Source organism: Coregonus clupeaformis, chromosome 20 (assembly GCF_020615455.1).
Source record: "Coregonus clupeaformis isolate EN_2021a chromosome 20, ASM2061545v1, whole genome shotgun sequence".
NCBI lineage: Eukaryota > Metazoa > Chordata > Actinopteri > Salmoniformes > Salmonidae > Coregonus > Coregonus clupeaformis.
In genome coordinates this window covers 44175849-44188968 of record NC_059211.1, presented here as the reverse complement: position 1 = coordinate 44188968, position 13120 = coordinate 44175849, and the positions used below count along the sequence as shown (strand labels likewise).

Genomic DNA, 13120 nt, shown 5'->3' with positions numbered 1-13120 from the left:
AGTGGCAGCCCATCCCAAATCCCGTGAGATCATTGCACCTGCAGTGTTTCCCCTAGGATTTTCAGCAGTGGTGGCAAAGTTAGCTTGGTATAGTGGGCATGGCCAATTGCGCAGTCTCCAACCGAATTGTTTTGAGACTGGCCTCTTGGCCACAGAGAGACAAAGAGCTAATTTCCTGAAATTCTACACTTTTTGCTATGGGTAGAGAGAAAATTATACAGTTTTAAAGCTATGTTTCCTGCAATTCTACACATTTCACCATGGCTTATGCCGTGTTCTTATGCTATCTGAGTGACTCAAACATTATAACAAAATCAATGGGGGACCCATGCCATGACATTTTTAGAATTTTAGATTATCCCTGACTGTAGTTTTTATTTTGTGATTGTTAGTTCTCAAAGACCTTATTTAAAAATTATATTTTCTACATTTTCTTCTGCTTTTAGTCGTTTTAAGTTTACACTGAAAACGTTTTACCAACCACTGCTAAATGAATATAGGGGAAACACTGGCCTGGCATTTGGACAGCATGTATGCAGAGCTTTTCAAACCAGTCAGGGGAAAGAGCACTGCTGCTTACTCGGTCACTCTCGCCTTCCCAACTTTCTCTGTTGCTCTTTTTAGCGCTCTTTCTTGTCGCTATACTTTGCTATTTCTTCTGTCCTCCTACTCAGTTCCCCATTGTCCGCTGTTTTTCTCTTGTCTTTTTGCTTTCTGTTTCTTTACCCCTTTATTTTCTACTTCCTGCTTTCTGTCGATTTTTCTCCTTCGTGTCTAAAAGGTTATGAATTTTGGATCAACGTGGTAGCTGGCTTGAGCAGTTTTTACTGAAGTATTTCCTATTAATGAGCCAATGTCTGTAGAGAGAGTGGAGCCCCAGACACGAATTTCACTGTTCAATCATGTCCATATTTTTGGCCCCTCTTTTATAACCACAATGACCACAAATGAGACGGCACAGGAAAAGTATGTCTGTGGCCGTAGGGCTTCCAAGTGTATTTCTGTCACAAGAAGGCTAATAGGCCTAGCATATCATTTTGTAAATGTTTTGATATGCATTTTCTTGCAAATATCCCATTGATAATAGCTTATTTATGCCTATCTGCGGTTAATGCACATGTACACTAAGTTATCACAAGTTAGGATCAGCCTTGAATCATCATTCACATGGGGACAAAAGTGAAGGATCCAGACAGAGAGTGACCTCAGTGTGATCTGTGATGTCTTCCTGTCTAGTTGCATGAATAATAGGGGTATTATTTTCATGGTCAGTTATCATGCAAAGTCACACATGATATCACAGCATAGTTGTATGCAGTACAGCAGTATCTGGTCTGATATGTCAGCTGACATTCACTGGCCTCATGAGATGAGTGTGTGTTTTTGCCTCAGGTGTTCCAGGCTCATTCAGTTGCTCTAAATGGTAGGGGTAATTTCCATGTAAAAGGACTAGGGCTATCAAACAATGAAAATACTTAATTGAGTTAATGGCATTAGTTAATCGTGATTAAGCGCAATTTTTGAATTTGGGCCCTAAATAAACAATTTTCCATTTAAAAAGCAGTGCATTGAGTTATAGGCATACTACACTGAACAAAAATATAAACGTAACATGCAACAAGGTCGGGGCGTGGATCAGAAAACCAGTCAGTATATGGTGTGACCACCATTTGCCTCATGCAGCGCGACACATCTCCTTCGCATAGAGTTGATCAGGCTGTTGATTGTGGCCTGTGGAATGGTGTCCCACTCCTCTTCAATGACTGTGTGAAGTTGCTGGATATTGGCGGGAACTGGAACACACTGTCGTACACATCAATCCAGAGCATCCCAAACATGCTCAATTGGTAACGTCTGGTGAGTATGCAAGCCATGGAAGAACTGTGACATTTTCAGCTTCCAGGAATTGTTTACAGATCCTTGCGACACAGGGCTGTGCATTATCATGCTGAAACATGAGGTGATGGCGGCAGATGAATGGCACGACAATGGGCCTCCGGATCTCATCATGGTATCTCTGTGCATTCAAATTGCCATTGATAAAATACAATTGTGTTCGTTGTCCGTAGCTTATGCCTGCCCATACCATAATCCCACCACCACCATGGGGCACTTTGTTCACAGCGTTGACATAGGGCAAACCACTCGCCCACACGACGTCATACACGCTGTCTGCCATCTGCCCGGTACAGTTGAAACGGGTTACGACGCCGAACTGCAGTCAGGTCAAGACCCTGGTAAGGACGACGAGCACGCAGATGATCTTCCCTGAGACGGTTTCTGACAGATTGTGCAGAAACTATTCCGTTGTGCTAACCCACAGTTTCATCAGCTGTCCGGGTGGCTGGTCTCAGACGATCCCGCTGGTGAAGAAGCCGGATGTGGAGGTCCTGGGCTGGCGTGGTTAAACGTGGTCTGCGGTTGTGAGGCCGGTTGGATGTACTGCCAAATTCTCTAAAACAACATTGGAGGCAGCTTATGGTAAATAAATTAACATTAAATTATCTGGCTACAGCTCTGGTGGACATTCCTGCAGTCAGCAGGCCAATTGCACGCCAATTGCACCTGTGTAATGATTATGCTGTTTAATCAGCTTCTTTCTATGCCACACCTGTCAGACAGGGGTGGATTGTCTTGGCAAAGGAGAAATGCTCACTAACAGGGATGTAAACAAATTTGGAATGTAAACAAATTTGTGCAAAATAAGCTTTTTGTGCATATGGAACATTTCTGGGATCATACTTTGATGACCAACACTTTACATGGGACCAACACTTTTTGTTCAGTATATGTTTTGATTGTAAGGGAAAGAAACACAAAATAAACTATTAGAATGTTTTTTATGGCATTTTCACCTTAAACAACACAAAAGTCACTGTAACATGTACAGCTTTTAACAGGTCTGAGTTCATGTAAAATATAACACAGCTATTAGATCTAGCCTAGGCTACTTATCCATGTTCTTCAACATTAACTAGTCACAAGCTGCTACTACTGGAATTGGGATCACTTGCTTAAATCTTTTGATCTGAGAACTACAACAAAAACAGTAGCTAAATGGAATTGATTTCCTGTTATGATTTTTAAATCATTGTGGGAAGTTAGTTGCATCAAGAGGCATTCAGCCATGGCATTGTAAACGTGCTTTTGGTTAGCTAGCTAGCTAATGTTAGCATAAAGAGCTATCTACTTCTGGACAAATGAAGTTTTTGCTTTTATCTAAAGAAACCCATGGGAATGTGTTTATGGTTGAACTTTCTGTAAGTTTTCCTTCCAAATTGTCACTAAAGCTGCGCTTTGCACCACAATAAAGACAGACGGCGCAACTGAGACTGACTGCACACTGACTGCACATGGCACAGAGCGTGTTGTGTGTTGCGCTTAAAGGTCAGAGCGAAAACGCTTGTGCTTAAAAAAAGGGAAGAAATTGCAACGCGATTATGGGTTTCAAAAATATGAACCGCATTAAAAATGTCACATGTTATTAATGTGTTAACTTTAAAATGGGTTTCAAATGAAACCAAAGTTTTTATTTATTTTTTATGAAGGGATATATACATTTTTCAACCATTTCTGATCAAAGAGATGGAAAAGGGATCTTAGAAAACATCTACCAGAAAAAGTCTTAAATGGTATTAGAGAAATACATCAAAACACAATAATGTTGAAGTAAAGACCCCTGCTAACTAATATCAACACTTTTTTATAATTCGTTTTGAATACAATTTTCTGCCTTCTGTAAGTTTAAGAAACATTGCCTTGTGCCTTGAAATTCTGTTACCAAAAACCCACATATCTTTTAAGCATGAAACACACTGAGAATCTCACTACTGATAGAACTTATCACAGTGGGATAATTATCTTGCTAGAACAAAAGCGGTACCTGCTGTGTGCCGTCCTGGTCGCGATGAACCTACCGTTTCTACTTGTAGAATCGCAAAGCTCGTCAGTGGCCAACAACTTGAGTTTGAGCCAATCAGAGAGAGCACGAACCCACACATGGGGGACCCAACAAAAAAGAGTGCATTTTCTCCGTACATCCACAGATGAGTCAGTCACACTTCATATTCAATGAAGGCTATGGGATGGTAGCTAGCCAAGTGCACAGACGCAATGCACACAACACTAAATACTTCCTCCAAGCTAGCTAACCACTGTAGCTAGTATTGACATTATAATTCAATCACAATGAATTAGTTTCCATTAAACAGCTGCCGAGTTAGTTAGTGCAGTGTCCTTAGCTAACTAAACATTTAGCTAAGGGCTGGCACTGGCAGTATGGGATTTGTGAAGAGTGAATAAAATGGTTTATTCGTGATCTTGCTGGGTAGTTATCTAGCTGTGGCCATCTGGCTAGTATCAAAAAGGGTGTTCTACAAAATAGCAACATTAGTGCAGCTAGCTTGGAATCTACACCATAAGCAACACAGACATGCATTGCCAAACAACGCTACTGCCACTTTCTGGTTTGGAGTATTTTAACAAGGCTGAATGGCTGACGACTTCCAAGGTCTTTGCTGTGTGAACACAAAAGAGATTGACTGCCAACACTGTTCAGAGGTGCTAAGTACTGTCGGCAGGCAAACATTTGACAATCCTACCGGTGTGTGTGAGCTTTAAGATATTTTCAGATTTCTCTCCCTCATGAGAAGGGAGGATAATGAAAGTTCACAGAAGTAACAAGTAAAGGTAGACCTATCAACTATAGTGTTTTTACTGATATACATTTTGTTTATGATTTATTAATTGATTAAAACTGAATTTCCCCCAAAATCTGTAACGGAATTTCTGCAATTGAATTGGCTACCATGGGAAATCATAGTAGTCACAAACCACAGTTGGGTTCACAAGTTTGGACAGCACAGTACAACACAGTAGAGTACAGTACAGTAAATGAATGTATATTTCAGTACAGCACAGTAGAGTACAGAAAAGTAAAGTATAGTTCTGTAGAGTTCAGTATAGCTTTACTGTACTGAGCTATACTGTACTGAACTCTACTGTTCTGTGGTGTACTGAAATATATATATTTTTTACTGTACTGTACTCTACTGTGTTGTCCAAACCTGTGAACCCAACTGTGGTTTGTGACTACTATGATTTCCCATGGTAGCCAATTCAATTGCAGAAAGTCCGTTACAGAACTCTACTGTGCTGTACTTTGATGTCCAAACTTGTGAAACATGATTGGTTCAGATTTGGTCCGGACCAACCAAATTTGGTCTTGCTTTGGGGCAGAGCTCATTAAAATAATAGCCAGTGTGTAGAATAATACCCAAATATGCAAAGAATATATCACATATCTATATACCTTTTGTGTACCTGTTCAGGATACATCACCGTGAAGAGAATAACATTCATATCCATAATTATAATCCATAATATATATTTTTTCAAATTCAATTTGTCATGTCATAGCTGACACCCCATTCTTTCTGCAGACATCATTGAATATCAATTCGGAGCAGATATTTAAGATTTTTTTTGAAAATGTGGACACAAAGAACGGAGGGAGATTTTACCGAAATTCTGTTATCAAACTTTGCATCTGCACATTTCTTCCAGTAAATGTGTTTATGTAAAATGTTTGTGTAAATTGTTAAAAGTAGTCCTTGTGCATAGAGTTTGTTTTTTAAACTTTGAAATCAGTGTTTTTTGTTTGGCATACATTTTAAGTGCAATTCAATTTTTGTGTATTTGTGAATTACCCTAGTGTGGTTGTGTTTATCACAGTTGTTCATATTAACTAATAACCACTATGATGGACTGAGTTTCTATCTATTGATTCTTGGACCTCAGTCTGATTTCCTTCTTTGTCCTCCAACCATCACTCAGTTGTTCAAAATGTTTTTGACAAAGAACTCTGCTTGTCCTTTAAAGTGGTAGTAGCTCTGGATTTGTATGTCATGTCATGTAATTGCTTTCAGAATGGTATGCATACAATATGTGACAGTCTTGTCACAGGAACTAGTGTTAACGCTGAGCACACTTCCTGTGCAGTGTTGACGGTCCTGTCACACGAGGGTTGGCGTTGCTGTGAAGTCGTCTGACCTGCCCTCTGTCTTCCTGGAAAGAGCACCCTTCTCTTTTTTCGGCAGTGACTCGTCCACTGGTTGATCATGGCAGTGAACCCCAGGCAAAGACTTAGACCACATTAAATTAGGCATCAATGAAAAAGGCTTTTTTAACGTTGTCTTTCTAGCAGCAAAAGATTTTCACAAACGCATTTTCTGTTCCTTCCTGTTAAAAATCCACATTTTTAGAATGGTGGATACATGGTGATCTGAAATGCTGTCAGCCTTTTTCATACCTTGAGTTTAATCAACACTATCAGCCCACATATTAAATTTGAAAATTGATATTGGCAACTAACATCATCATTCTGTTTGGCATGTCCCACCACCTGGTATGCATCAGGACCACTTGAGTTCCATCTCTGGTTGCATCCTTACCACACAATAGAGGATGTGTTTGGGCCTGAGTGTCTGACTGGCAGTCAGATAGATGAGCTTTGTGGTCTCAATTAAGGCTCACTGATGTCTCTGTCTGCTGCATGTTCACTGGCTGACCTATCTGGCTCTAGTAGTTTCCTATGTTGCTATGATCCCCTGGGGTTGGGTTTGCAGTACTGGTGAGATATGCATGAGTTTGGATGGCATAAGACTGAACTATATATTAGGATAATTAGATCTACACTACATGATCAAAAGTATGTGGACACTTGCTTGTTGAACACTTCATTCCAAAATCATGGCCATTAATATGGGGTTGGTCCCCCATTTTGCTGCTATAACAGCCTCCACTCTTCTGGGAAGGATTTCCACTAGATGTTGGAACATTGCTGCGGGGACTTGCTTCCATTCAGCAATAAGAGCATTAGTGAGGTCAGGCACTGATGTTGGGTGATTAGGCCTGGCTCGCAGTCCGCGTTCCAATTCATTCCAAAGGTGTTCGATGGGGTTAAGGTCAGGGCTCTGTGCAGGCCAGTCAAGTTCTTCCACCCCGATCTCGACAAACCATTTCTGTATGGACCTCGCTTTGTGCTCGGAAGCATTGTCATGCTGAAACAGGAAAGGGCTTTCCCCAAACTGTTGCCACAAAGTTGGAAGCACAGAATCATCTAGAATGTTGTTGTATGCTGTATCGTTAAGATTTCTCTTCACTGGAACTAAGGGGCCTAACCTGAACCATGAAAAACAGCCCCAGACCATTATTCCTCCTCCACCAAACTTTACAGTTGGCACTATGCATTGGGACAGGTAGCGTTCTCCTGGCATCCGCCAAACCCAGATTCGTCCATCGGACTGCCAGATGGTGACGCGTGATTCATCACTCCAGAGAACGTGTTTCTACTGCTGAGTCCAATGGCGGCGAGCTTTATACCACTCCAGCTGACGCTTAGCATTGCGCATGGTGATCTTAGGCTTGTGTGCAGCTGCTCGGCCATGGAAACCCATTTCATGAAGCCCCCTGACGAACAGTTATTGTGCTGATGTTTCTCCCAGAGGAAGTTTGGTACTAGGTAGTGAGTGTTGCAAACCGAGGACAGGCGATTTTTACGTGCTTCAGAACTCGGTTTCCCGTTCTGTGGCCTACCACTTTGAAGCTGAGCCGTTGTTGCTCCTAGACGTTTCCACTTTACAATAACAGCACTTACAGTTGACTGGGGCAGCTCTAGCAGGGCAGACTGACTTGTTGGAAAGGTGGCATCCTATGATGGTGCCAAGTCACTGAGCTCTTCAGTAAGGCTATGCTACTGCCAATTTTTGTCTATGGAGATTGTATGGCTGTGTGCTCAACTTTATACACCTGTCAGCAACGGGTGTGGCTGAAATAGCCGAATTCACTAATTTGAAGGGGTGTCCACATACTTTTGTATATATAGTGTATGTTTTCAAGAGGGTTCTGAATAAATAGATAGAGGAAGGCCTATTGAAAAGGATCAATAACGTTGTTTATCATGTTGCGTGTTCTACATATTTTCCTTCCCGAGAAATCTGCAAGAAATTACTGGGCTTCCCGATATTCCCATTCAAAGTGCAAATGCTATTTAAAAGCATATAATACGAGCAAATGTTGTTGTTGTTGTTGTTGATGTAGCCTAGTTTTAACAGGCCAATGAAGCACTGTTGGCCGATTGGTAAAATATTATGAGGTTTTTACAGTCTAGTGAATCTTTAAATTAGTTTTAGCCTACCTTAGACTGAAAATTGCAGCTTGGTCCTTTTCTCTGCCCTTGCACCTGGCTATCGGGGGAATTTGGGAAGGTTGTGTTTGTTCTTACTTCGCTTATTGTGGTGATTCTGTCAGAGGGAACATATCTGATTCTCTGCTAATCAAACAAATAAGCTGTAGCGGAGATTCAGCATCATGGATAGTGCTGTGGTTGATCAATTGCCCACAAATCGAAATCCGCCGTGAATCATGTGCCATTCTAAGGTAGGCTATATTTGACATAAAAGCGAACATTTAATTATTCCATTCGTTACAATTAGTTATCATTCGTTAGCCTAAAAGTCAATGGTAGGCCTATTTCTAGCAATAAAGTAAATGATCATATCGCAAGGTTTTGTTTTTAAATGTTTATTTAGTCACAGCATAAAATAAATGAAACGTGAGCCTTTTGGCTACACAAAGTGGACTATAAAATAAAATAAACAAGTCAAGACCCAGCAATTATTATTTTCCATTATTACTTTTATTCAAGAAAGAAAAACAAACATCTTCATAAAACTTGCTTGTTCAATTCGAGTTCATTAAAAGACACCCGGTTCTCGCATTATTTTTCAACATGAAAAACAGACATGGTCAGAAACAGAGCAACTATAATTGTAAGTAACTGTAATTGTAGCTGACTGATTCTCAAGACCCAGCCAAACAAATGTAGAATAACATTCTATATACAAACTTAGGCTATAGGCTACATAAAATAACCTGGTAGGCCTACCCTGTAGCTAGCAAACAAACAAACAAAATAATTGTCCTAGGCCGTATCTGTTTATCTTTTTATTTTTGTCTGCTGAAGTGGGCTCTCAAAAAAGCACAGTGCATCAATGCTTCCTGGAATTGGGCGGTTTCTGATCTTCCTCAAATTGGCTGCAGACTGAGAAGGATCTCTCGGCCTCCATGGAGTTTGTTGCTTCAAACAGGCTGAATTCCTTAGACAGGATTTTCAGCAGGTAGGTTTTGCATTCGGCCTCTGCATTAATTTGAGTAAAGCTTTGCCACGAAGATTACATTTTTAAAATGAATAAAAGCAGGTAGGCCTACCTATAGCTCAAAAGTTGGAGCCAATTTTGTTACCGTATTAACTGGAATTAAAGGTTGCGTGTACAGTTTCAGCATAAACAATGCGTGCACTTTGAATTAAGGGCGACTTTGTGTAAATACGGTAGGCTACAACAACGGGCGCACACACACCCTGAGCGTTGATTATTGATCATGCAGAAAGAAGAGAAGGCCGAATGATGACCGATTTTAGACATTAATTTAATATAATTTCCATTTCATATCATGCTGTTCATAGAAATAATGTATTATAATTTACCGGTTTCTGGCAATTATTTATCCCGGGAAAGGGAGTGGGTTTGGGTGGAATATCCCAGTAAATTGTGGTAACCTGGTTCCCACCATTAAACCCTATTCTTGACTGATGTGTTGTATTCCTGTCTGTTACAGCTCTTCAGTGTCTGGATGCTGTTAAGCCATGTGTGAACAATGCTACGTGTGTCACCTTCACCAATGGCACAGGATACTGCAGGTAAGACTGGCTTGGCCGAGGAGGAACCCCTCAGCTGGTTGTTGAGTCCAGGACCATCCCAACCCAAGGGTCAAATCAAACCCCATCTTTCCACAGGCACTGGAAACACTGACTAATACCAATACTGAGAGCACCACCAAAACATATACCTCCACCTCCATGCTGTGTTTTTAAAGAGATCTCGGGGGATCTCCCAAGTCGTTGATACCAAATGAATAAAGACTGCCACTGTATTCAATGGTAACGCTATCATTCACTGTCTAAATCCAGATAGGGTATTGCTTTTTAATGTTGGGCAATTCCACGTTAACAGAGTGACACTAAAACTCAGACTTTTCACTTTCAAATGTATGTGAAACAGAAACCAATGATTGCAAAGTTAAACAATTTCCACAGAAAATGTTACAAAAACACATTTACTTGAAGAACAGTGCAGATGCAAAGTTTGATAACAGAATGACGACACAAACAGCACTAACCGTCATTCTGTTAACAAACTTTGCATCTGCACTGTTCTTCAAGTTCTTCTCTTAACACAGGGGCCCCGCAGGGGTGTGTCCTCAGCCCTCTGCTGTACTCCATATTCACCCACGACTGCGTGGCTTTGCATGACACCAACTCCATCATTATGACCATCCTGTGTCACTTTACTTGGACTAAGAAAATACACTTTATGACACTGTCAAGAAGCATTATGACCAGCATAATCATATAAGCCAGATAGGCCTATCACGTACATGTCCTTATGTCAGTCATTAGTCAAAAAGAGGGTGTCTTGTCTTGCTCCTGAAAGGTGCATTGGGGTAGGTGCATGTCTGACATCAATGTGTGCGCAATTACAATGATAATTTAATATGGTCAATTTCTGAAAAATGTATATAACATAAACATACTGTTGACAAGTAGGTTATGGTGTAATGGAATGTTTTTCCTTGTGTGGTAGGTTTGGTGGTTTTAACACTCTTTTGTAGGTGTCATTACCAGCCATAAAATAATGCAATAAATGTCACAACAGGTCTAAATAATGTCGTGACAGTGTTATGACCATATTATGACAGGTTATGACAAGTTATGTCAGCTGTTATGACATATGACATGGTTATGGCCGTGTCATAACATGCTATGATGCTGGGTGTCAAGTAAAGTGTTACCTAATTTTCATTGGAAATTGTTAAGTAGACCTTTTGCTTAAAGTTGTATGGTTTGTTTAACTTTGCAATCATTGGTTTTTGTTTGACATACATTTTAAAGAGAAAATCTGAGTCTGTGTCACTGTTACCATGGAATTGCCTTGTTCTGTTAAGGTCTGTGGGTATTTAGGTTTGTCATGATATAGGCTTAAGCCTAATGCCTTTGAACGTGTTTGTAATTATGACCTTACTTAGCAGAGAAAGATACTCCCAATCTGATCAGCAATTATGGAAGCACACAGCTGGGTCATGAACCTATTACGTTTCATTTAATGGGATGTGAATCTCACACTGTTTCTGTTCCCAGACCTGTGGAATCTGAAAGGTTTGCTGCTTCCAAAATAAATAGAAAACATCTAGGCTATAATCAATGTTTTCAATTCAGCTGCAAGGCAAATACAATACATGACCAAAAGTATGTGGACACCTGCTCGTCGAACATCTCATTCCAAAATCATGGGCATTAATATGGAGTTGGTCCCCCCTTTGCTGCTATAACAGCCTCCACTCTTCTGGGAAGGCTTTCCACTAGATGTTGGAACATTGCTGCGGGTACTTGCTTCCATTCAGCCATGAGCATTAGTGAGGTTGGGCGCTGATGTTGGGCGATTATGCCTGGCTTGCAGTCAGCGTTCCAATTCATCCCAAAGGTGTTCGATGAGGTCAGGGCTCTGTGCAGGCCAGTCAAGTTCTTCCACACCGATCTCTACAAACCATTTCTGTATGGACCTCGCTTTGTGCACGGGGGCATTGTCATGCTGAAACATTAAAGGGCCTTCCCCAAACTGTTGCCACAAATTTGGAAGCACAGAATCGTCTAGAATGTTATTGGATGCTGTAGCGTTAAGATTTCCCTTCACTGGAAGTAAGGAGTCTAGCCAAAACCATGAAAAACAGCCCCAGACCATTATTCCTCCTCCACCAAACTTTACAGTTCATGCTATGCATTGGAGCAGGTTGCGTCTCTTGGCATCTGCCAAACCCAGATTCGTCCGTCGGACTGCCAGATGGTGAAGCGTGATTCATCACTCCAGAGAACGTGTTTCCACTGCTCCAGAGTCCAATGGCGGCGAGCTTTACACCACTCCAGCCGACGCTTGGCATTGTGCATGATGATCTTAGGCTTGTGTGCGGCTGCTCTGCCATGGAAACCCATTTCATGAAGTTCCCGACAAACAGTTATTGTGCTGACGTAGTTTCCAGAGGCAGTTTGGAACTCAGTAGTGAGTGTTGCAACCGAAGACAGACGATTTGTACGCACTTCAGCACTCGCTGGTCCCTTTCTGTGAGCTTGTGAGGTCTATCACTTTGCGGCTGAGCCATTGTTGCTCCTAGACGTTTCCAATTCACAATAACAGCATTTACAGTTGACCGGGGCAGCTCTAGCAGGGCAGAAATTTGACAAACTGACTTGTTGGAAAGGTGGCATCCTATGACGATGCCTCGTTGAAAGTCACTGAGCTCTTCATTAGGGCCATTCTACTTCCAATGTTTGTCTATGGCTGTGTGCTCGATTTTATACACCTGTCAGCAACGGGTGTGGCTGAACTAGCCGAAGCCACTAATTTGAAGGGGTGTCCACATACTATTGTATATATAGTGTATGTTACTCTACAGGTGTATGGAGTCCATTATGTGTCCTCCCCTGTTCTAGAACATGACACTGACCTTGAACTAGGCGTAGGTTTTTACCATCAGTGGTTTTAATGAGAGCGAATAGGAGGATGAGTGAGCCAAAGGAAAAGAACACTGAACTTGAGCTTGAGTCACACACACTGGTTTTAAGGGTGACTATTGAGTAACTGGCATTGACTGCCCCAGAGGGAAGTTTCAACATTCGAGTTTGTCCCTCTTCTCTATTATCTAAAAATATAAATATACTCCTTTGTCCCATATTGAATGTCTATGAGGATAACGGTAGCAGCAGACAGTTGAGTATGTGAAGGCTGGGGCCTGGCAGCGGCTGCTCCTCCTGAAGAGAGGAGTCTTTCAGTCCAAGGCCAGTCAGGTGACCGAGAGCAGGGCAACTGTTAGACTGATTAACCAGTCAGTCTATGTGCCGTCGTCACACAGTCCCGGCTCCTTCCCTCCTGCCCGCCCGTCGGCCGAACTCAAAAGAGTCATTGTGTGAAAATCCCATTATGTGTTTATTAGACTTCCAACATATTAA

General features: G+C 41.4%; 1 protein-coding gene across 2 annotated transcripts in view; it reads left to right on the top strand.

The window, feature by feature from the left end:
- LOC121533473 (neurogenic locus notch homolog protein 2) overlaps positions 1-13120 on the top strand; it is a 58078-nt gene that overhangs the window by 10066 nt on the left and 34892 nt on the right. For both annotated transcript variants that reach the window (XM_045205506.1, XM_041839438.2), the window contains exon 2: positions 9679-9760. In XM_045205506.1, the coding sequence (XP_045061441.1) occupies positions 9679-9760 (82 nt within the window). The remainder of the gene's footprint in view (positions 1-9678; positions 9761-13120) is intronic.